The sequence below is a fragment of the Zalophus californianus genome, chromosome 11 (genome assembly GCF_009762305.2).
Source record: "Zalophus californianus isolate mZalCal1 chromosome 11, mZalCal1.pri.v2, whole genome shotgun sequence".
In the NCBI taxonomy this organism is placed as follows: Eukaryota; Metazoa; Chordata; class Mammalia; order Carnivora; family Otariidae; genus Zalophus; species Zalophus californianus.
The window spans coordinates 102774136-102799233 of record NC_045605.1 but is presented as its reverse complement, the minus strand read 5'-3'; the positions used below and the strand labels follow the sequence as shown (position 1 = coordinate 102799233).

At 42.1% G+C, this 25098-nt stretch overlaps 1 protein-coding gene across 4 annotated transcripts; it reads right to left on the bottom strand.

Annotated features, from left to right (window-relative positions):
• Window positions 1-329: 329 nt before the first annotated feature.
• Window positions 330-24353, bottom strand: LOC113914929 (membrane-spanning 4-domains subfamily A member 8-like). 4 transcript variants are annotated; one of them, XM_027580549.2, is made up of 7 exons: window positions 24292-24353; window positions 23318-23540; window positions 7093-7215; window positions 4429-4488; window positions 3022-3159; window positions 1758-1871; window positions 330-1572 (listed from the first exon to the last, which is right to left on the bottom strand). In XM_027580549.2, exons 2-7 carry the CDS (start codon window positions 23534-23536, stop codon window positions 1468-1470), a joined length of 759 nt encoding a protein of 252 aa, XP_027436350.2. In that variant the 5' UTR covers window positions 23537-23540; window positions 24292-24353; the 3' UTR covers window positions 330-1467. The 4 variants fall into 4 exon arrangements, with proteins under 4 accessions (XP_027436350.2, XP_027436351.2, XP_027436352.2 ...); XM_027580550.2 differs by having other exon boundaries at window positions 23318-23537; window positions 24292-24351; XM_027580551.2 differs by having other exon boundaries at window positions 23318-23537; window positions 24288-24322.
• Between the last annotated feature and the right edge of the window lie 745 nt (window positions 24354-25098).

The window sequence follows — 25098 nt, the reverse complement described above, 5'->3', positions numbered from 1 at the left end:
ATGGATGAAGGGCTGGTCTAAAACTGGGATATTACACGCCCCATATTACATTTTTATTGTCCATGATTTCCTAAGACCTCTTCAGTTCTAGCAAATGAAAACCCACCTGCGGTCTTGGAACCTCAGTCATTCCTGACCAGCTGATGGGCATCCATAGGATTCCTGGTCAAAGAAGACACAGATGGAGGAGATGGAACTCTATTTTTTTTTTCAAGATTTTATTTATTTATTTGACAGAGAGAGACACAGCAAGAGAGGGAACACAAGCAGGGGGAGTGAGAGAGGGAGAAGGAGACCTCCTGCAGAGCAGGGAGCCTGATGTGGGACTTGATCCCAGGACCCTGGGACCACGACCCGAGCCGAAGGCTGACGCTCAACGACTGAGCCACCCAGGAGATGGAACTCTAAACTGCAAGCCATTTAGAAGAAACTTCTTGGAGAAGTTTCTTCTTTTAGTCAGAGGCTAAAAATCATGTTCTGTATTTAGTGACAACAACAAAGAATCCTTGCAGGGCTTCTGTAGTGAAGGGAAATTTGATGGCACCTGGATGTCAGAGATTTTTGCTATTATCTGCCAGCATATAAACTTTTTGAAGCCAATTGCCATCACGTATAACAATATTTAAATTAATGTGGGTAGATCTAGAAGTTATAGACATAGCCATTTCTCTTTGAATTAGTCTCTATCCTTTTATAAATAAAGATATATTAGCCTCATAACTTTGGGAGATACCTTATCTTAAGACAATGTTTATTCACAAGTACTGCTACATTGGTGGATACAGCAGTACTTTTGTTTATAAAAGGACTTATAAAAGGATTAGTCATGGTAGTGGATGACTCACTCTGTCCCAAGATCTCTCCAACAGTGTGGTTCCTTATTGCACTCAAAAATCCCCTTTAATGCCCCACTCAAGTGTTGCTTCCTCAACCAGTCTTGTTCTCTGCTTTCCCTATCACTGTCAGAATAAATCATAGCCCTCTCTGTGCATCCCCACATTCTGCCCTGTGTTAGAGAAAATTGCTTGCGTTATTGTCTCCTCTGTGAGGCCAGAAGTTCCTTGAAGTCAGGGACTTTGTTGTGTTCCCCAATGTTAAACTTCCTTGAACATACCAAATGCTCAATACATATTTAATCAACAAACGAACGATTGAAAGAATGAAGGTTCGGTTGTCTAGACATTGGAACTTCCAACCCATGAGCTCACACAGGGAAGCACACTAGGCCCCAGGCACAAAGGCCCTAGGGAGGATCTCTTGGTTAAAATCCACTTTAAATTTCTGTCTCCTTTTTAATAGAGGAACTGCAAGATTTACCATGCTGAATTGAATGAAGTCAAAATGCATGCAGTTAGAGAAACATTTCCCTTAGATTGTCAAGGAAGGGGGATCCTGGGTTTCAGAAGCCCAGAAAGGGGAGGTCTTCTTTTGGTCTCTGAAAGATGCTTCTAGAAGCTTTGGCTTTGCTTATCTGGAGCCCTGGACCTCGTTGAAATAAGTTGGTGGCAAGTTCACTGGTTCTGGGATGACCCCTGGATTTGCCACACAGATATTCGGGAGGACCACACCCACCTGGAAAACACGGGTGCACAGGAGGGGCACTAGTAAGGGTGCAAGAAGGACCAAGCAGGCACGGAGGCCTTTATACCCTGCGAGACTGCTCCTGCCCCTGGGCAGGAAGGGGAAGCATGGAGATCTCTTTAGTCTCCACCTTCTTTGGGGAATCTTCCCACCCACTGAGGAGCTTCTGGACTCACGTAGTTGTGCTGACAGCAGACCAGTTGGCAGCCAAAGTGGGAAGATGCACATGCTACGCAGAACTCCAGGAGGCAGAAGATGAGCAGCACACCAGAAATAGCCATGCCAGGGGTCTGGAACCAGAGCGAGTAGGACGTCAGGAGTGCTGGTCCAGGCGTCCGAGGTCTGGCTCCAAGTGTGGCTCTGCAGTGGACTGTCCGTGGCTTTGAGGAAGTCCCCCAACCTCGTCTCACCAGGTTTTTGTGAGGGTCAAGTATGTTTGTAAAAGAATCGTTACTTGAACACTTACTACTGGTACTACTACTTCCTCCGCTAAGGGGAAGGGTAGTCATCCTTTAGGAAAACACCTCGATCATGTGACTGGGAAGGAGAGGATGGGCCAGATGGAGGGACTGAATCTATAAGGACTTGTCTGTGCCTGCGCTCACTTGTCAGTCCCAGAGTCACGAGTCTCATGTGGCTGTTGGGCATTTGGGAAGTGGCTAGTTCCAACGTGAGATGTGCATGATACACACCAGATTTCAAAGACTGAGTCCCCAAAATGCAAAATATCAAATTGATAATTTTTTACACAGATTACATGTTGAAATGACATTTTGGATATATTGGGTTAAATAAAATATTAAAATTAATTTCACTTGTTTCTTTTTCTTCTTCTTTTTTTTAAGGTGGTGACTAGAAAATTTAAAATCAGACATGCAACTTACGTTATATTTCTATTGGTCAGCACAGGTTGGTACGTTACGGTCCATGGGCCAAATCCTGGCTGCTGCTTATTTTTGTAAGTAAAGCTTTATCAGAACACAGCCATGCTCACTGCTTATGTATTTTCTATGGCTGCTTTCCCACTATAGGATAGGGTTGAGTAGTTGCAACAGAAACCAGAGGGCCTGCAAAGCCTTAAATATTTATTCTCTGGCCCTTTGCAGAAAACTTTTGCTGACCCCTTTTCCATAGTCATGGGCAGGAAGGTGAGAATGTGAGCAGGGGTGCAGTTGGAGGCACATGTGCGTTAAAATTGCATTTAATTCTGCGAATAATGTTATAAGGTAGGTACAGTTTTATAAAGGTAGAAACTAAGACTAAGAAAAGTCATGTGCTTAAAGTAACACAGCAGTAAAGCTATAGGTCAGGGGCTTTACACACTGTTCTGATTCTTTTCTACAGTGCTGGGTGAAGAAGCTTGGTTTTGGGCCTTCTAACAATTTGGTAAACCTAGCTAAATCAGAACTCAGAGGAACGTTGGTTCAGAGGGGTACTCACCACACCCCAGGTGGCATAGTGGGAATAAGAGAGAGAGTAGGCATAGGTGGGGGCGAGACTCATATCCATGATGAAGAGTATGATTCCAACCACAGAACAGATTGCACTGACGGTGTTCAAGCCCAAGCTGCCATTCAGCTGAAGAAGACACAGAAGGTCAGGGTGGGAGAGGAAAATTACTGTGGCTGAGATGAACAGAGATTAAACAAGTGCTTCTTAATGTGAATCTCTAGAACCTTAGTTCTATAGCAAGGAAAGAGATGTTCTGTGCAAAAAAGTGTGTGAGTAAATTAACTTTGAAAAAAAGCTGGGCTGAACAAAGTTAAATAGGTCTTTGCTGTAAGACTTTGTAAGAGCCTTGGGGCATCTGGGTGGCTCAGTTGTTAATTGTCTGCTTCGGCTCAGGTCGTGATCCCAGGGCCCTGGGATCAAGCCCCGCATTGGGCTCCCTGCTCGGCGGGAAGCCTGCTTCTCCCTCTCTCACTCCCCCTGCTTGTGTTCCCTCTCTCGCTGTGTCTCTCTCTGTCAAATAGATAAATAAAATCTTAAAAAAAAAAAAAAAAAACTTGCCAGAGCCTTTAACAAGGATTATGGATCTTCCAGAGAGGGGACTACTAAATAGAGGTTTCCCCAAGTTTAGCTACTCATCTTCACAGAGTATCTCATGGGACAAGTGTCCCTAGGACAAATCTTTGGGAAACACTCAACCTGCTTATCCCGTATGAGATAGGTAGGAAGCTCAGCCCCTGTGTCTTGGCATATGACAGGCTCTGATCCTCCATGATTCTGGGCCATGTGCAGAAAGACATGCCCAGAATTTTGAGCTTTCCTTTGGAGATTTTCAAATAGGTTTCATCTGGCATAGGGACCTGGCCATCCTGAGGTCCTTCACCCTAGACAACCTGCTTGTGAAAGAAAAAAAGGTACTTTCTTGGTCTCTTGCTAGGGGACCTTGTTCATGTGATTAGCAGAGCTCACCTGGCTGGATTCCTTAGGGAAGCAGGTGGTTGAGCTTCCCCTGACTTCCCTGCAGAAATGGCTGGAGGCCTGCTCTGTGTGCCACAGGTACTGTCAGTGCCTGCTTGGCTGGAGTGGAGCCTGAGCCCCCAGGAGATTTGTGTCTCCTCCTGTAGGCACCTCTTAGGGACACTGTTCTGTCTCTGCCTTAATTCAGGTGGCTGTGTTGTCCTTCCCTCCCCAGAATCTTCTGGACTCCTTCCTACCCTGACTCTGGCCAGGTTCACGTGGTCCTGCATGTGAGTATGAGTGAGCACGTGTGTCAGTGCCCTGCATCTGGTTAGATGTAAGTGCAAGGATGAGGGAGGGATTGTGTGTTAACCTTCTTTTCCCCAGAGTGTGTCTCCTATAGGTCTCTGCTGGGAGAGTGTGTGTCAGGAGGTGACTTACCAGGCAAGAAGATTTTGGCTGATTTTCTGCTGACACTGAGAGGGATCCTGAAACAATGAACTGGCACAGAAGAGAGGAGGTTTAGAAAAAGGCCCCAGGTTAGGGTTCCATCTCCCAGCTTCCAGGATTCTGGTCACACACATTCTCTCATACACACTAGGTTCCTGTGCTGGGGCTTCCAAGTCAACATGGGAGGAAGGGAGGAAGGAAGGGAGGGAGGGAGGAAGGAAGGGAGGGAGGGAGGAAGGAAGGGAGGGAGGGAGGAAGGGAGGGAGGGAGGGAGGGAGGGAGGAAGGGAGGGAGGGAGGGAGGGAGGGAGGGAGGGAGGGAGGAAGGGAGGGAGGGAGGAAGGGAGGGAGGGAGGAAGGAAGGGAGGGAGGGAGGAAGGAAGGGAGGGAGGGAGGAAGGAAGGGAGGGAGGGAGGAAGGAAGGGAGGGAGGGAGGAAGGAAGGGAGGGAGGGAGGAAGGAAGGGAGGGAAGGAGGCAAGGAGGGAGGGAGGGAAAGGAGGGTAGGGAGAAGGGGCAAGGGGAGGGAGAAGTAGACTCCCCGCTGAGCAAGGAGCCCAATGCAGGGCTGGGATCCCAGGACGCTGAGATCATGACCTGGGCTGAAGGCAGACGCTTAACCGACTGACCAACCCAGGTACCCCCAGACCCTGTGTTCTTAACCCTTGCCCTACACACCCTCCCACTCAGGGTAGATGCATGTGCCATGGGGTGGAAATGGTTTTATAATGAAAAGTTACTCTAGCTTCCTATGCCTTTTAAAGGGAATGGTATTTTTTCCCTAAATGTGGAAAAATAAATCTCATCCTTATACCCTTCTGTTTATAGAGACTTGATGCGGAGGGAAGGGAACAAGAGGCTGGCCATCTGAGGTCCCTTCGGGTCCTTTTAAGGTGCCAAAGGATATGGGCCTTTTTTTTTGGAAAAGGACATTAATGATCTCTAGGAAATACATAGTCCCGGAGTCAAAAAGGCAACCAAGTACCAAACTGCCCTGCAGATATAAAGGGGGGGGGGGGGATGGTCATGAGAGCTGATCAACCTGGCAGAAGGGAAGATGCCAGGGAAATTTCCAGGCACTTGAAAGTACTCACTAGCATCCAATGCTCAATAGCAAGCCCTTCTGTGGCCATGGTGTTAGCCACTCCATTGCCCCAAACTCCATTAAAATGGGTTATACAAATGCAGGGCTGGGGGAGAGAAATAGGGGCTGAGTTCCAAGTCTGAGTCCCTGCAAAGCAGATAAAGGACCATAGCCTCAGTAAATGAGACCCAGAAGGAAACAAGAAAGAGTAGGTACTCAGAGAAAGATTCTCCAAAGAACATAAGCCTGCCATTTTGCCGGTGTTGTGTGGGTATGAGGGTGGGGGATAACACTAGGTGATTTTATTTAAATGTCATGGGATAAGGGGGGACTTTGATTATCTAGGTTACTCTGGAGTTTTGCTATTTGTGAGAAAAGTTGCATTTGGAATCATAGATAGGTGTGTGAGTCCAGAGACAAAGACTGTAACAGCAGAGAGAAAAAGGACGTGGGAGGGAGGACAGAGAGAAGGAAGGAGTGTGTGTGTGTGTGTGTGTGTGTGTGTGTGTGTGTGTGTGTGTGTGTGTTGCTGAGAGAATGCTAGGGAGAATGCAAAAGAATCAAAAAGGCAGTAAATTGGAGAAGAGAAAGGATCTGTGGTTTTTAACCTTTTATGGAGTCACAGATCACCCTGAGAATCTGATGAAAGCTATGGACTTTTCCAGGAAAAAAAATACACATCTAGCATGCCAAATATTTTGCCAAAATGGGGACTCTGAAGCCCATCTGTGGACTCCAGGTTGAGTGCCCGTTGCTTAATGACTGTTCTGTGTCTGGCAGCCACTTTCAACCACTGGTAGAAGTGTTCTTCTCCTGGAGCTCAGGCTGTGGGCCTATGTTGAACACTTGAAAGCTATTACCAATACATCTTTTTATACATGGACATTGTCATATGAGTTGGAAAAAGGTGCCACTCCTGGGTTAATGAATGAGAAGAAAGTTCCTTGACCTGTGGGGTGAGCCAATTAGAAAATGTGCCCACTCTGGGTGAATGGCACCTTGTAGGGCTGTCACTGGGTGTTATGGCTGAATTGTGTCCCCTCAAAATTCATCTTTTGAAGCCCTAACCCCACAGATCCTTTCTCTTCTCCAGTACCTCAGAATGTGACTATATTTGGAGATGGGGCCTTTAAAGAGATGACTAAGTCTTAGTGAGATCATTAGGGTGGCTCTAATCCAATATGATTGGTGTTCTTATGTGAAGAGGGATTATTAGGACACAGACACACTGAGACCACGTGGAGCACAGAGAGAAGGTGGCCATCTGCAAGCCAAGGAGAGAGGTCTCAGGAGAAACAATCTTGGTGACACCTTGATTTTGGACTTCCAGCCTCTGAACTGTGAGAGAATGCATTTCTGTTGTGTAGGCCACTCAGTCTGTGCTGTTTGTCACAGCAGGCTTAGCAAACTAACATGCTTGGTAAGCAAGGCCCGGGCTGGATTCACAACCTTCTTGTTCCCTTGGCTGGGAACCTGCTGCAAGGTGCAAGCCACACAACTTGACAAGGTGGCCCTGAGTGTGTTGGCACATTCTGGGAACTCATTTGTGGGGTGGGGTGACTAACATTACTTACCCAGATGCCTCCCCAGAAGGGAAAGCCTCCATAGAGTGAGATAGCTGCATAGTGTCCAGAGAGTACAGTGGCCATGATGGAACCGAGGCTGATGTGTATCAGGCCAATCAGGATCTGGATGGCCTGTCAGGAGAGCCACAAGCTGAAGCCTTTGTTTCTGGGGCTGGATCGTGCCTCCCCTTTGTGCCTCCTTTTTATTTTAATAAATCTTTTGTTTTCCTAGTCTAAAAAGTAATATGAAAAATATAAAAATGAAATAAAAACTTGCCATAATTACTTACTACTCAGAGAAAACATCCTGCTTACATTTTGGTATATAACCTTCCATTATTCTTTTCAGATGTATATACCAATAACACAAGATGGTTCTGGGAGGGAGAGGGAGAGGGAAGATGGCAGAAGAGTGGGGGACCTGCGTTTCATCTCTCTGAATTCAGCTAGATAGCTATCAAATCATTCCGAACACCTGTGAATTCAACCTGAGATCTAAGAAAAGAATTGCTTAAATTCTACAGATAGAAAAGTGACCACTTTTTGCAAGGTAGGAGGTCCAGGGAAGTGAATGTGAGGGGATATCAGAAGATAAACCACAGGAGGAGGGAGCCTGTGTAAGCTGGCTAGGGGAAAGTGATATTGCAGTGGAGCACAAAATCAGAAGTTTTAGAAGTCTGCTCTTGTGACGAACATCCCTGCCTGAAAGGTGCTCAGGTGGTGAAGTGGGGCAGAATCCTAGGTGGGACAGTGTAGTCTCAGGATCCCCAGGGTCACAGAAAGAGTGGGGGTATCTGAGAGCAGCAGAGTTCCCAAGCATTGGAGCGGGAAGCTGGCTACAATCAGGGAGCCACTGAGTGGCCTCTCAGTTCAGTGTTGCCATAAATCTCGAACTGTGGCATGATTGGGTGACTGCTCTCCAAGCTAGGCCCCAGCAAGTGACAACTGCTGGGAGACCCTGCCTCAATCAGGTAACTGCTCCTGGAGCAGGGGCCCAGAAAGCAGCAGGGCCTTGATGAAATCCCCTTCCTCCCCTAGGAGGATTGGTGTGGGTATGCACTGCAGGAGTCTACGGAGTTTGGCACACACAATAGAAATTGACTGTTTTTCCCTGAGGGTGCCCTGAAGAGTGGGGGCAGAGATCATTCAGCTCCAGGGCTGGAGATGGGGCACTGCCATTTTTACTTTTTTTTTTTTTTAATCCTCTAAAGCAGCATGAAAAGCCTTCAGGCTTCCTTTTACTGTATTCAATTTTATTTTTGTATATATATATAATTTTTGCTTTCTCTACAATTTTGGGATTTAGTGTCTTCTAACAAACAGACCAAAATACACCCAGGACCAAGTAGATCATCCTGTTTTGTCCAGCTGTGAGATTATATTCTCTCTTTTTTCCCTTTTTTGTTTCTGACCTCTTCAGATTTGTCTAATGTGTATTTCACTGGGGTTGTGGTTGATATTTTTAATGTTATTCTCTCATTCATCTATTCCTCTCTGGACAAAATAACTAGAGGGAGAAATTCACAACAAAAGAAAGAACCAGAGGTAATACTCTGCCATAGATCTAATCGATATGGATATAAGTAAAATGTCGAAATAGAATTCAGAATAACAATTATAAAATTACTAGCTGGGATTGAAAAAAGCATAAAAGACACTGGAGAATCTCTTAATGCAGAAATAAAATCCAATCAGGCCAAAATAAAAAATGCTTTAACTGAGATGCAGTCTAAAATGGATGTTCTAACAGCTAGGGTAAATGAGACAGAAGAGAGAGTCTGTGACATAGAAGACAAAATTATGGAAAAAAGGAAGCTGAGGAAAAGAGAGAAAAACAACTAATGGACCATTACAGGAGGCTTTGAGAAATCAGCGATACCACAAAGCAAAACAATATTAGAATTGTTGGTGTCCCAGAGGAAGAAGAGAGAGAGGGACAGAAGCTATCTTAGGGGAAATCATACCTGAGAACTTCCCTAATCTGGGGAAGGAAACAGGCATTCAGTCCAGGAGGCACAGAGAACTCCCCTCAAAATCAATAAAAATAGATCAACATCCAGACATATAATAGTGAAGTTTGCAAATTTCAGACATAAAGAGAAAATCCTGAAAGCAGCCTGAGACAAGAGGTACTTAAAGTACAAGGGTAGGAACATTAGATTGGCAGCAGACCTATCCACAAAGACTTGGCAGGCCAGAAACGACTGGCATGATATATTCAGGGTACTAAATGAGAAAAACATGCAACCAAGAATACTTTATTCAGCAAGGATAATCCATTCATTCAGAATGGAAGGAGAGATAAAGAGCTTCCAGGGCAAATAGAAACTAAAAGAATTTGTGATCACTAAACTAACCCTGAAAGAAATATTAAAGGGGATCCTGTAAGCAAAGAGAGACCCCAACAGGAATGTAGACCAGAAAGGAACAGAGACAATATACAGAAACAGGGACTTTACAGGCAGTATAATGGCACTAAAATTCATATCTTTTAATAGTTACTCTGAATGTAAATGGGCTAAATGCTCTAATCAAAAGACACAGGGTATCAGATTGAATAAAAAAGCAAGACCCATCCATATGGTATCTACAAGAGATTCATTTTAGACCTAAAGACACCTCCAGATTGAAAATGAGGGGGTTGAGAACAATTTATCATGCTAATGGACATCAAAAGAAAACTAGGGTAGCAATCCTTATATCAGACAAATTAGATTTTAAACCAAAGACTGCAGTAAAGGATGAAGAGGGACACTATATCATACTTAAAGGGTCTATCCAATAAGAAGATCTAACAATTATAAATATTTATGCTTCTAACTTGGGAACAGTCGATTATATCAACCAACTAATAACAAAATTAAAGAAACACATTGATAATAATACAATGATAGTAGGGGACTTTAACACCCCACTCACAGCAATGGACAGAAGATCAACAAGGAAAAAAGGGCTTTGAATGTCACACTGGTCAGATGGACTTCACAGATATATACAGAGCATTCCATCCTAAAGCAACAGAATACACATTCTACTCAAGTGCACATGGAACATTCTCCAGAATAGATCACATAATGGATCACAAATCAGGTCTCAACCGCTACCAAAAGATTGGGATTATTCCCTGCATATTTTCAGAACACAATACTTTGACATTTGAACTCAATCACAAGAGGAAATTTGGAAGGAACTCAAATATTTGGAGGTTAAAGATATCCTACTAAAGAATGAATGATTCAACCGGGAAATTAAAGAAGAATTTAAAAAATTCATGGAAACAAATGAAAATGAAAACACAACTGTTCAAAACCTTTGGGATGCAGCAAAGGTGGTCCTAAAAGGGAAGTATATAGCAGTACAAGCCTTTCTCAAGAAATTAGAAAAGTCTAATACACAAGCTAAACTTACACCTAAAGGAGCTGAAGAAAGAACAGCAAATAAAGCCTAAACCAAGCAAAAGAAGAGAAATAATAAAGATTAGAGCAGAAATCAATGAAATAGAAACCAAAAGAACAGTAGAACAAATCAATGAAACTAGAAGATGGTTCTTTGAAAGAATTAATAAGATCAATACCCGTAGCCAGACTTATCAAAAAGAAAAGAGAAAGGACCCAAATTAATAAAACCATTAATGAAAGAGGAGAGATCATGACCAACAATTATAAGAACATATTATGCAGCTATATGCCAACAAATTAGGTAATCTGGAAGAAATGGATGCATTCCTAGAAACATATTAACTACCAAAACTGAAACAGGAAGAAGTAGAAAACCTGAACAGACCCATAACCAGGAAGGAAATTGAAGCAGTAATCAAAACTCTCCCACCAAACAGGAGTACAGGGTCAGAAGGCTTCCCAGGGGAATGCTACCAAACATTTAAAGAACTAATACCTGTTCTTCTGAAGCTGTTTCAAAAAATAGAAATGGGAGGAAAACTTCCAAACTCTTTCTATGAGGCCAGCATTACCTTGATCCTAAAACCAAAGACCCCACTAAAAAGGAGAATTACAGACCAATATCCCTGATGAACATAGATGCCAAAATTCTCACCAAGATACTAGCCAATAGGATCCAACAGTACTTTAAAAGGGTCATTCACTACGACCAATGGGGATTTATTCCTGGGCTGCAAGAGTGGTTCAACCTCTGCAAATCAATCAACGTGATACATCACATTAATAAAAGAAAGGACAAGAACCATATGATCCTCTCGATTGATACAGAAAAAGCATTTGACAAAATACAGCATCCTTTCTTGAATAAAACTCTCCACAGTGTAGGGATAGAGGTAACATACCATATTATCAAAATATCCATCTATGAAAAGCCCACAGCAAATATCTTCCTCAATGGAGAAAAACTGAGACCTTCTCCCCTAAGGTCAGGAATGTGACAGGGATGCCTTTCTGTTGTTCAACATCATACTAGAAGTCCTAGCCTCAGCAATCAGACAACAAAAAGAAAAAGGCATTCAAATTGGCAAAGATGAAGTCAAACAATCACTCTGCTTTATGTGGAAAACCCAAAAGACTCCACCCCAGAATTGCTAGAACTCATACAGGAATTAAGGAAAGTTGCAGGTTATAAAATCAATGCACAGAAGCCAGTTGCATTTCTATACGCTAACAATGAGACAGAGAAAGAGAAATTAAGGAATTGATCCCATTTACAATTGCACCAAAAACCATAAGATACCTGGAATAAACCTAACCAAAGAGGTAAAGGATCTATACTCTCAAAACTACAGAACACTTATGAAGGAAATTGAGGAAGACACAAATAGATGGAAAAACGTTCCATGCTCATGGATTGGAAGAATAAATATTGTTTAAATGTCTATGCTACACAGAGCAATCTACACATTCAATGCAATCCTTATCAAAATACCATCAACTTTTTTTTTTACATTTTATTTTTTATTTTTTTATTTTTTTAGGTAGGCTCCATGCTAGGCGTGGGCCTAAACTCATGACCCTGAGAATAAGACCCGAGCTGAGGACAAGAGTTAGATGTTTAACCGACTAAGCCACCCAGGTGCCCCAAGAACAGGTTTGCTTAGGGGGACACAAGATCCATGTTTAAAACTGAGGGATAGGCACTGTCTTCCATCCATCATAAAATATTTGGAAATAAAGAAAGTCCCCATCCTCTACCAGGAGAGCTTCTTCTTTTTTTTTTTAATAATTTTTTATTGTTATGTTAATCACCATATATTACATCATTAGTTTTTGATGTAGTGTTCCATGATTCATTGTTTGTGCATAATACCCAGTGCTCCACGCAGAATGTGCCCTCTTTAATACCCATCACCAGGCTAACCCATCCCCCCAGCCCCCTCCCCTCTAGAACCCTCAGTTTGTTTTTCAGAGTCCATCGTTTCTCATGGTTCGTCTCCCCCTCCGACTTACTCCCCTTCATTCTTCCCCTCCTGCTATCTTCTTCTTTTTTTTTCTTAACATACATTGCATTATTTGTTTCAGAAGTACAGATCCGTGATTCATCAGTCTTGTACAATTCACAGTGCTCACCATAGCACATACCCTCCCCAATGTCTATCACCCAGCCACCCCATCCCTCCCACCCCCCACCACTCCAGCAACCCTCAGTTTGTTTCCTGAGATTAAGAATTCCTCATATCAGTGAGGTCATATGATACATGTCTTTCTCTGATTGACTTATTTCACTCAGCATAACACCCTCCAGTTCCATCCACATCATTGCAAATGGCAAGATCTCATTCCTTTTGATGGCTGCATAATATTCCATTGTGTATATATACCACTTCTTCTTTATCCATTCATCTGTCGATAGACATCTTGGCTCTTTCCACAGTTTGGCTATTGTGGACATTGCTGCTATAAACATCAGGGTGCACGAACCCCTTCGGATCCCTACATTTGTATCTTTGGGGTAAATACCCAGTAGTGCAATTGCTGGATCGGATGGTAGCTCTATTTTCAACTGTTTGAGGAACCTCCATACTGTTTTCCAGAGTAGTTGCACCAGCTTGCATTCCAACCAAGAGTGTAGGAGGGTTCCCCTTTCTCCACATCCCCGCCAGCATCTGTTGTTTCCTGACTTGTTCATTTTAGTCATTCTGACTGGTGTGAGGTGGTATCTCATTGAGGTTTTGATTTGGATTTCCCTGATGCCGAGTAATGTTGAGCACTTTTTCATGTGCCTGTTGGCCATTTGGATGTCTTCTTTGGAAAAATGTCTGTTCATGTCTTCTGCCCATTTCTTGATTGGATTATTTGTTCTTTGGGTGTTGAGTTTGATAAGTTCTTTATAGATTTTGGATACTAGCCCTTTATCTGATATGTCATTTGCAAATATCTTCTCCCATTCTGTCGGTTGTCTTTTGGTTTTGTGGACTTTCTTTTGCCGTGCAAAAGCTTTTTATCTTGATGAAATCCCAATAGTTCATTTTTGCCCTGGCTTCCCTTGCCTTTGGCGATGTTTCTAGGAAGAAGTTGCTGTGGCTGAGGTCAAAGAGGTTGCTGCCTGTGTTCTCCTTTAGGATTTGGATGGACTCCTGTCTCACGTTTAGGTCTTTCAACCATTTGGAGTCTATTTTTGTGTGTGGTGTAAGGAAATGGTCCAGTTTCATTCTTCTGCATGTGGCTGTCCAGTTTTCCCAACACCATTTGTTGAAGAGACTGTCTTTTTGCCATTGGACATTCTTTCCTGCTTTGTCAAAGATGAGTTGACCATAGAGTTGAGGGTCCATTTCTGGGCTCTCGATTCTGTTCCATTGATCTATGTGTCTGTTTTTGTGCCAGTACCATACTGTCTTGAGGATGACAGCTTTGTAATAGAGCTGGAAGTCCGGAATTGTGATGCCGCCAGCTTTGCTTTTCTTTTTCAATATTCCTCTGGCTCCTTGAGGTCTCTTCTGGTTCCATACAAATTTTAGGATTATTTGTTCCATTTCTTTGAAAAAGGTGGATGGTATCTTGATGGGGATTGCATTGAATGTGTAGATTGCTCTAGGTAGCACTGACATCTTCACAATGTTTGTTCTTCCAATCCATGAGCATGGAACGTTTTTCCATTTCTTTGTGTCTTCTTCAATTTCTTTCCTGAGTATTTTATAGTTTTCTGAGTACAGATCCTTTGCCTCTTTGGTTAAATTTATTCCTAGGTATCTTATGGTTTTGCGTGCAATTGTAAATGGGATCGACTCCTTGATTTGTCTCTCTTCTGTCTTGTTGTTGGTGTATAGGAATGCCACTGATTTCTGTGCATTGATTTTATATCCTGCTCCTTGACTGAATTCCTATATGAGTTCTAGCAATTTTGGGGTGGAGTCTTTTGGGTTTTCCACATACAGTATCATATCATCTGCAAAAAGTGAGAGTTTGACTTCCTCTTTGCCGATTTGGATGCCTTTGATTTCTTTTTGTTGTCTGATTGCTGTGGCTAGGACTTCTAATACTATGTTGAATAGCAGTGGTGAGAGTGGACATCCCTGCCGCGTTCCTGACCTTAGGGGAAAAGCTCTCAGCTTTTCCCCATTGAGAATGATATTCACTGTAGGTTTTTCATAGATGGCTTTTATGATATTGAGGTATGTACCCTCTATCCCTATACTCTGAAGAGTTTTGATCAAGAAAGGATGCTGTACTTTGTCAAATGCTTTTTCTGCATCTATTGAGAGGATCATATGATTCTTGTTCTTTCTTTTGTTAATGTATTGTATCACATTGATTGATTTGCGGATGTTGAACCAGCCTTGCAGCCCAGGGATAAATCCCACTTGGTCATGGTGAAAATTCCTTTTAATGTACTGTTGGATCCTATTGGCTGGTATTTTGGTGAGAATTTTTGCATCCATGTTCATCAAGGATATTGGTCTGTAGTTCTCCTTTTTGATGGGGTCTTTGTCTGGTTTTGGGATCAAGGTAATGGTGGCCTCATAAAATGAATTTGGAAGTTTTCCTTCCATTTCTATTTTTTGGAACAGTTTCAGGAGAATTGGTATTAATTCTTCTTTAAATGTCTGATAGAATTCCCCTGGGAAGCCATCTGGCCCTGGGCTTTTGTTTTTTGGGAGATTTTTGATGACTGCTTCAATTTCCTGAGTGGTTATAGGTCTGTTCAGGTTTTCTATTTCTTGCTGGTTCAATTTTGGTAGTTGATACATCTCTAGGAATGCACCCATTTCTTCCAGGTTATCTAATTTGCTGGTATATAGTTGCTCATAATATGTTCTTATAATTGTTTGTATTTCTTTGGTGTTGGTTGTGATCTCTCCTCTTTCATTCATGATTTTGTTGATTTGGGTCGTTTCTCTTTTCTTTTTGATAAGTCTGGCCAAGGGTTTATCAATCTTGTTAATTCTTTCAAAGAACCAGCTCCTAGTTTCGTTGATCTGTTCTACTGTTCTTTTGGTTTCTATTTCATTGATTTCTTCTCTGATCTTTATTATTTCTCTTCTCCTGCTGGGTTTAGGCTTTCTTTGCTGTTCTTTCTCCAGCTCCTTTAGGTGTAGGGTTAGGTTGTGTATTTGAGACCTTTCTTGTCTCTTGAGAAAGGCTTGTATTGCTATATACTTTCCTCTCAGGACTGCCTTTGCTGTATCCCAAAGATTTTGAACAGTTGTGTTTTCATTTTCATTGGTTTCCATGAATTTTTTTAATTCTTCTTTAATTTCCTGGTTGACCCATTCATTCTTTAGTAGGATGCTCTTTAGCCTCCATGTATTTGAGTTCTTTCCGACTTTCCTCTTGTGATTGAGTTCTAGTTTCAAAGCATTGTGGTCTGAAAATATGCAGGGAATAATCCCAATCTTTTGGTACCGGTTGAGACCTGATTTGTGACCTAGGATGTGATCAATTCTGGAGAATGTTCCATGGGCACTAGAGAAGAATGTGTATTCTGTTGCTTTGGGATGGAATGTTCTGAATATGTCTATAAAGTCCATTTGGTCCAGTGTTTCATTTATAGTCTTTATTTCCTTGTTGATCTTTTGCTTAGATGATCTGTCCATTTCAGTGAGGGGGGTGTTAAAGTCCCCCACTATTATTGTATTGTTGTCAATGTGTTTCTTTGCTTTTGTTATTAATTGCCTTATATAATTGGCTGCTCCCACATTAGGGGCATAGATATTTATAATTGTTAGATCTTCTTGGTGGATAGACCCTTTAAGTAGGATATAGTGTCCTTCTTCATCTCTTATTACAGTCTTCGTTTTAAAATCTAATTTGTCTGACATAAGGTTTGCCACCCCAGCTTTCTTTTGGTGTCCATTAGCATGGTAAATGGTTTTCCACCCCCTCACTTTCAATCTGGGAGTGTCTTTGGGTCTAAAATGAGTCTCTTGCAGACAGCATATGGATGGGTCTTGTTTTTTAATCCAATCTGATAGCCTGTGTCTTTTGATTAGGGCATTTAGCCCATTAAATTTAGGGTAACTATTGAAAGGTATGAATTTAGTGCCATTGTATTGCCTGTAAGGTGACTGTTACTGTATATTGTCCCTGTTCCTTTCTGGTCTATGCTGCTTTTAGGCTCTCTTTTTGGTTAGAGGACCTCTTTCAATATTTCTTGTAGGGCTGGTTTTGTGTTTGCAAATTCCTTTAGTTTTTGTTTGTCCTGGAAGCTTTTTATCTCTCCTTCTATTTTCAATGATAGCCTAGCTGGATATAGTATTCTTGGCTGCATATTTTTTCTCATTTAGTGCTCTGAAGATATCATGCCAGTCCTTTCTGGCCTGCCAGGTCTCTGTGGATAGGTCTGTTGCCAATCTAATGTTTCTACCATTGTAGGTTACATATCTCTTCTGCCGAGCTGCTTTCAGGATTTTCTCTTTGTCTCTAGACTCGTAAGTTTTACTATTAGATATCGGGGTGTTGACCTATTTTTATTGATTTTGAGAGGGGTTCTCTGTGCCTCCTGGATTTTGATGCCTGTTTCCTTCCCCACATTAGGGAAGTTCTCTGCTATTATTTGCTCCAATATACCTTCTGCCCCTCTCTCTCTTTCTTCTTCTTCTGGGATTCCAATTATTCTAATGTTGTTTCGTCTTTTCATATCACTTATCTCTCGAATTCTGCCCTCGTGATCCTGTAGTTGTTTCTCTGTCTTTTTCTCAGCCTCTTTATTTTCCATCATTTGGTCTTCTATATCACTGATTCTTTCTTCTGCCTCATTTATTCTAGCAGTTAGTGCCCCCATTTTTGATTGCACCTCATTAATAGCCTTTTTGATTTTGACTTGGTTAGATTTTAGTTCTTTTATTTCTCCAGAAAGGGTTTCTCTAATAACTTACACACTTTTTTCAAGCCCAGCTAGTATCTTTAAAGTCATGTTTCTGAACTCTATGTCTGACATTGTACTAATGTCAGTATTGAGTAGGTCCCTGGCAGATGGTACTACTTCTTGTTCTTTTTGCTGAGGTGATTTTTTTCGTCTTGTCATTTTGTCCAGAGGAGAACAGATGAATGAGAGAACAGAATGCTAACAGGTTAACAATGTCTCCAGCAAATATACTCTATACAAATCAGAAAAGACATGAAACCAGGGGACAAGAAAGGGAAAGAAAGAAGAGAGGAAAAAAAAGGAAAAAGAAAAAGATAAAAACAAACAAAAACAGAACAAAACAAAAAAAAACAGAATATGATCAAATATGATCAGGCTGGTGCATAGATCAGTGTCACACACCAGCTTTTGGGCATATTTTGGTCTGTTAGAAGAAAGTGACTGCTAAAATTTTAAAGAAAGAAAGACTTATATATGTACAAAATAAGGGTTGATACAATGAAGGGATGGCAGATGACTGTAAAGATGAAAATTATAAAAGATTTTATAAAAGGAATTGATAAGATAAGCTGTTTTTTTTTAAAAAGAAAGAAGATTTAAAAAGAAAAAGAAAAAAGAAAAAAAGAAAAAAAAGTGAGAGAATGTGATCAGGCAGGAGAATAGAAAAAAGCCATACACTAGTGATTTAGGGTATATTTTGATCTGTTAGAAGAAATTGTATCTCAAAATTTTAAAGCGAGAATAACTTATATATATATACCAAAAATAAGGGTAACTACTATGAAGGGATAAAAATATGACTCTAAAAATGAAAAATAAAAATGTTTTTTTTTTAAAAAGGGATTGATAAAATGTTTGAAAAAGGGAAAAAGAAAAATTAAAAAAAACAGTTAAAAATTAACTTTGAAAAACTAATGGATTATGGTAAAAAAGCCATGAATTGTATGTGCAGTATTCCCCTAGCACTGGAGTTCTCCCGTTCTCCTTGATCGGTAAACTTGGTCTTGTTTTGCTGGCTGTTCGTGCTGATCTTCTGGGGGAGGGCCCTGTTGCCGTGGTTCCCAAATGTCTTTGCCGGAGGCCGAATTGCCCCGCCCTTGTGAGTCCGGGCTAAGCAAGCTGCTCCGGTTTGCTCTCAGGAGCTTTTGTTCCCCGCAAACTCGCGGTACAGCTTTGGAGGACCAGGGTGAAAATGGTGGCCTCCCAATCTCCGCCCGGAGGAGGTGAGAACTCGGGGCCCCGCTCCTCAGTGCGCCTCCAGAGAAAAGCAGTCACTCCCGTGTCCCCGGTCTCCCACCACAGTCCGTGCTCACCCGGCCTGTGATTGAGCATTTCTATGTCTGGCACCCGACCCCGTGTGGATTCTCCAAACCCAGCAGATCCGTGCAGTGCACTTCCGCGCTGCTCCTCTCAGGGGAGGAAGGGGAGTCTCCCCGGCTCTGCCACTTGTTGGGTCCCTGCTGGAGGAGCAGTAGCCCGACTGGGCTGCGGATCACAGTTTATGGCAACCCAGAGCGGAGAGCCCGCGCCTCGGCTCCGTCTCTGCAGCTGGCTTTCCCGCTCCAATACCTGAGAGCTCTGCCGCACTCAGGCACCCCTGGTCTTTCTGTGACCCTGAGGGTCCTGAGACCACACTGTCCCGCGAGGGTTCCACCCCCCGCTTAGCCACTGGAGCGACGTCCCTCAGTGGAGCCAACTTCTCAATGTTCCGATTTTGTGCTCCGCGGCTCCACCACTCGCCAGAAGCGGCCGACGGAGGCCCCCTCCCCCGCCGTCTATCCTCCTGAATATCACCTCGGATTCACTTCTCCACACGTCCTACCTTCCAGAAAGTGGTCGCTTTTCTGTTCAGAGTGTTGTTACTATTCTTATCTTCGATCTCCTGTTGAGTTCGTAGGTGTTCAGAATGGTTTGATCCCTATTCAACTGAATTCCTGAGACTAGATGAAATCCAGGTCTCCTACTCCGCCATCTTGCTCCGTTCCCCCACCATCAACATTTTTAACAGAGCTGGAGCAAACAATCCTAAAATTTGTATGGAACCAGAAAAGACCCCGAATAGCCAGAAGAATGTTGAAAAAGAAAACCAAAGCTGGTGGCATCATAATGCCAGACTCAAGCTGTATTACAAAGCTGTAATCCTCAGTTGCATATAATGCCCAGTGCTCATCACAACATGTACCCTCCTTAATACCCTCACCTGGTTACCCCAACTAATGAATTGTTGAACACTACATCAAAAACTAATGATGTACTATATGTTGACTAATTGAACATAATAATAAAAAATTAAAAATTAAAAACAAGACAACACAAAACACAAAGCTGTAATCCTCAAGACAATATGATACTGGCACAAAAACAGACATGTGGATCAATGGAACAGAATAGAGAACCGAGAAATAGGCCCTCAACTCTGTGTCAACTAATCTTTGACAAAGTAAGAAAGAATATCCAATGGAAAAAGGGCAGTGTCTTTAAAAAATGGTGTGGGAAAATTGGACAGCCACATATAGAAGAATGAAACTGGGCCATTTTCCTACACTATACACAAAGATAAACTCAAAATGGATGAAAGACCTCAATGTGAGACAGGAATTCATCAAAATCCTAGAGGAGAACACAGGCAGCAACCTCTTTCACCTTGGCCATAGTAACTTCTTGCTAGACACCTCTCCAAAGGCAAGGGAAACAAAAGAAAAATGAACTATTGGGACTTCATTAAGATAAAAAGCTTCTGCATAGCAAAGGAAACAGTCAACAAAACTAAAAGGCAACCTACTGAATGGGAGGAGATATTTGCAAATGACATATCAGATAAAGGGCTAGTATCCAAGATCTATAAAGAACTTATCAAACTCAACACCCAAAGAAAAAATAATCCAGTCAAGAAATGGGCAGAAGACATGAACAGACACTTCTCCAAAGAAGACGTACAAATGGCTAACAGACACATGAGAAAATGCTCCACATCACTTGGCATCAGGGAAATACAAATCAAAACTACAATGAGATACCATACCAGTTAGAAAGGCTAAAATTAACAAGACAGGGAACAAGTGTTGGTGAGGATGTGGAGAAAGGGGAACCCTCCTACACTCTTGGTGGGAATGCAAGCTGGTGCATCCACTCTGGAAAACAGTAGGGTGATTCCTCAAAAAGTTAAAATTAGAGCTATGCTATGACCCAGAAATAGCCCTACTATGTATTTACCCCAAAGATACAAATGTAGTGATCTGAAGGGGCACCTGCACTCCAGTGTTTAAAGCAGCAGTGTCCACAATAACCAAACTATGGAAAGAGCCCAGATGTCCATCAACAGATGACTGTATAAAGAAGATGTGATATATATATACCATGGAATACTACTCAGCCATCATAAAGGATGAAATCTTACCATTTAAATCGAAGTGGATGGAACTGGAGGGTATTATGCTGAGCAAAGTAAGTCAATCAGAGAAAGATAATTATCATATGGTTTCACTCATATGAGTGTTATAAGAAACAGTGCAGAGGATCATAGGGGAAGGGAGGGAAAACAGAATGGAAAGAAATCAGAGAGGAAGAAAAACCATGAGAGACTCTTAACTATAGGAAAGAAACTGAGGGTTGCTGGAGGGGAGGTGGGTGGGAGAATGGGGTAATTGGTAATGAGCATTAGGGAGGGCACGTGATGTGATGAGCACTGGTGTTATATGCAACTGATGAATTATTGAACTCTACATCTGAAACTAATGATAGTTTGTATGTTGGCTAATTGAATTAAAATATAAATTGGGGATGAAACGGCCACGGCGGGGTGGTGGAACACAAGATGGTTCTGTATATTTAACTTAATATTTTATCAGGTACACATCCCCGTGGTATTAAGTGTTCTTCAAACACATTTTTAAAAAGCTGCCTGATTCCATCATGTGATATTTTGTGGAGTAGTGGGAACAGAGATATTGAACAGTTAAGACTGTTTTTGTATTTTCATATAATAAATAATATTGTAATGAACATCTTTGTGAATAAGTCTTTGTGTTCATCTATTATTTATTTAGGATATTTTTATGGATTGAATTGTGTCTGCCTCTCCCCCACCAAATTAACATATTGACATTTGAATCCCCAGTACCTGATAATATGACCTTATTTGGAAATAGGGCTGTTGCAGATGTAATTAGGTAATATGAGGTATTATGGGAGTAGGGAGGGTCCCTAATCCTATATGATGCTGTCCCTTCAAAAGAATGACATGAGGAGACACACAAGCACATAGGGGAATTCCATGCATATCAAGATTGGGGTTGTGCTGCCACAAGCCAAGGAAATACCAGAAGTTGGGCCTGGAACAGGTCTTCCCCTAGTGCCTTTGCAGGGAGCATGGCCCTGTGGACAACTTCACTGTGAACTTCTGGCCTCTAGAACTGTGAGACAATTTCTGCTGTTACAAGCCACCCAGTTTGTGGTACTTTGTTATGACAGTCCTAGGAAACTAACAAGGATACACTCTTGTACAAATGGTATATATACATATATATACATATACATATACATAGATGTATTAGGTATGTTTATATATATGTGTGTGTATATACTACAAACATGGCAGCAAATTCAAATATATTATTTTCTTTAAATTTGTACAAATGGTAACAGCCTGTATACAATGTCTGCCCCCTATCTTTTCTTTCCATCAAAAATATATCCTGGGGGATGTCCATATCATTACACAAAGAGATTCCTTGTTCTCTTTAGAGCTGTACTACATTCTATCCTTTGAATAATATGTTGATTTAGCCGGTATTATATTGATGGATATTTTGATTGTTTCCATTCTGTTGTCATCACAAAGCATGTTGCAGTAAATAAGCTTATACACATCACATTTCTTGTGTGCACAGGCATATCTGCAGGACAGAGGCTCCGAAATGGAATTATTGAGTAGTTTGTATATTTGGCAGATACAAATTGCCCTTTCTACAGGCTGTATCAACGGACACTCCCATGGGCACTAAATGGGGGTGAAGCTAAGATCTGAGCTTAGGCTGTCTGGATTGGAATCCGTGATTGTCATCTTTCAGCTCTGCAATGAAAAGGGCCTCTCCTGGTCCTGTCCAGGACAGCCTTTCAGGAGAAAACTACTGTGAACTTGTTATTTTCTTTGTTGTCTAAGCTGCTTTTTTCCCCTAATGGCCAAAGATTCCATTCAAGCATGCTGGGTTTAGACTCCACCTTGTGGCTTGGTACTCCCACTTTTTTCCAGAGGCCACATGGATCAACATGGACACTGGCAACAGGACCAACATTCAAAACAGATGAACATAGGGGAAGGGAAGGAAAAATAAAATAACATGAAAATAGAAATGGAGGCAAAACATAAGGGACACTGAACTCTAGGAAACAAACTGAGGGTTGCTGGAGGGGAGGTGATGGGTTAATTGGGTGATGGGCATCAGGGCACGTGATGTAAGGAGCACTGGGTGTTATATGCAACTGATGAATCTCTAAACTCTACCCCTGAAACCAATAATATGGTATATGGTAACTAAATTGAATTTAAATGAAGAATAAAAGAAAAGGTAACCCCATGCCCTTTACCTCTCACACTCTCCCCATTCAGTCTCCCCTTGGCAACCGCACCCCGAACCGTTAATCTACTTTCTCACTGTACGGATTTGTCTATTCTGATGATTTAATATTAATAGAATAAATAAAAAAAAGGACCAACATTCAAATTTACCACCTTTTTTTTGGTTACTGTTCTTCCTCTTTCTTAAAATGCCTAAGGCAGAAAATACAAGGCCCCATACTGAGACCCTGGTGATGTTGCACAGCTGAGATTTCTGGTAGACCCGAGTTTGGCAAGGCTGGGTCAGCTCCAATCCTGCTTGCTGGATTTGGAGTTTCTGTATTGCCAAGCCTCCCCCCTCATCTGACTCCAGCCAGTGACCCCTGGCCTGCAGAGTGAAATCTCCCTTACCCCTAAGGCTTTGCCCTCCTTCAAAGCTCTCCGGACAGGTTGCTCACTCACAGATGGTTTCAAACCCGGTGGGTTCACAGGAAGTAGGTGTACTTGGGGCTGGTTGCTTGGATACAGGGCCACCTGACACATGCCTTCTTGGGTCGCAGGATAGCTGTTGTGGGGTGCCCGCACAAACACGGAATTGTCCATGGGTCCTGCTGAAGCTATCGGATCCATGCTGCTAAAACACAAATGTGATAGACTCGTCTCTCACATAGTCACTGATGTTTATATTGAAAAAGGACTTCTGCCTCCAGTAGCTCATTTGAGCATCTTAACCTATTTATTAATGCCATTGATTAATCTCATTTTAGAGATACTATGACATACCAGTTATGGGACACTTATGAAGTGTCAGGCAGTCAGAGCTTTACAAACACATCTCCTTTCATCCTCACCCTGGATGAGCTTTATAGGTGAGAAAAGTAAGGCTCAAAGAAGCTAAACTCTGCCAGAAGCCAAGGGCTGTGTCTTTCTCATTTTTGAATCTCTCATAGTACTTAGCATGGTACTTTGCATATAGTAATACCATCTGATTACACAACTTCAGAGGTGGAAAGTCTTTTGGAGTACTTTGAGTCCAATTCTCTCAATTTCTAGAAAAGGAAGCTGAGGCTGGGAAAGTGGACATGAATTTCCCAAGGTCCCAGTCACATAAATATTAGTTAAATGGGGATCATCCTCCTCAGGAGAAGCCCTGTTGCTAGTGGCTGTTACGGACTTTGGGTGTCCAATTTTCTAGGCTACTTATGAATTCTGGTTTGGTTTTTAAAATTTCCTTTCTTTTTTGGAGCAGACCCTAAAAAACTTTGTACAATAAACCCTGCCACATGCCCCACCCCACACCCATATTCATCATATCTCATCTGGCAGAAAAATCTCATCACCATCCCTCCAATATTCATAAAAACCATTAGACTATACATACTCACTTTGCTCTGCCAGCGGCTAAGGCTGTCTTGCTCCTGTTCCCAGTTCTTTGCTGTAGGCAACCCAATTTCCTGAAAGAATGAACAAACGAGGCCCTGTTGGGTGCTATGTTCAGAAAGATCCAAAGTCCTCTTCACTTTCTCCTAGGTGCAAGCCAGCTCACCGACTGCTTGAGCTCAGCTTCCCCTCCTATATTTGCTTCCTGTTTCGGCCAAGGCACCAGATAAATGCACTTCAATTGGGCAGTATTTAATGGTATCTGTGTGGAGAAGAAAGTGTTGTGCTTGATGCTCTTGGAGACATGGAATGAACCAGGCACTCAGGGGTAATGTACATGGCTGTAACACAAGACAGAATGACATAAATGCTACAGTTAGAGAAACAAGGCTCCCCAAAGAAGAAGAGAAACTGATTTACTGGATTTGAAGAAGGGGAAGGTGGAATTTTGAAATCAGTAAACTGCACAAGAAAAAGGGAGTCAGAGCATGTGAAGTGAGAGTTGCAATTAACTTAAGTCTAGTTTTATCTATGCCACACCGTATAGGAAATCAGAAAACACCTGTGATGTATCCATGGTGTATATCATGTGACTTGCACAGGCAAAATGTACAAGAACTGCTGCACTAGGCAATGAGTATCTCGATGGAATAGCCCATCACATTCACCTTTGTATTCCTACTGACATATAACAGGCATTCAACAGATGCTTGTTGAATGAACAAATGAAGTTGATGGGATGGTTAGAACTTTGTAAAATGGTCAAAAGAAAGGACATTATTGCAGGCAGAGGGTATGGAGGGCAAAGGATG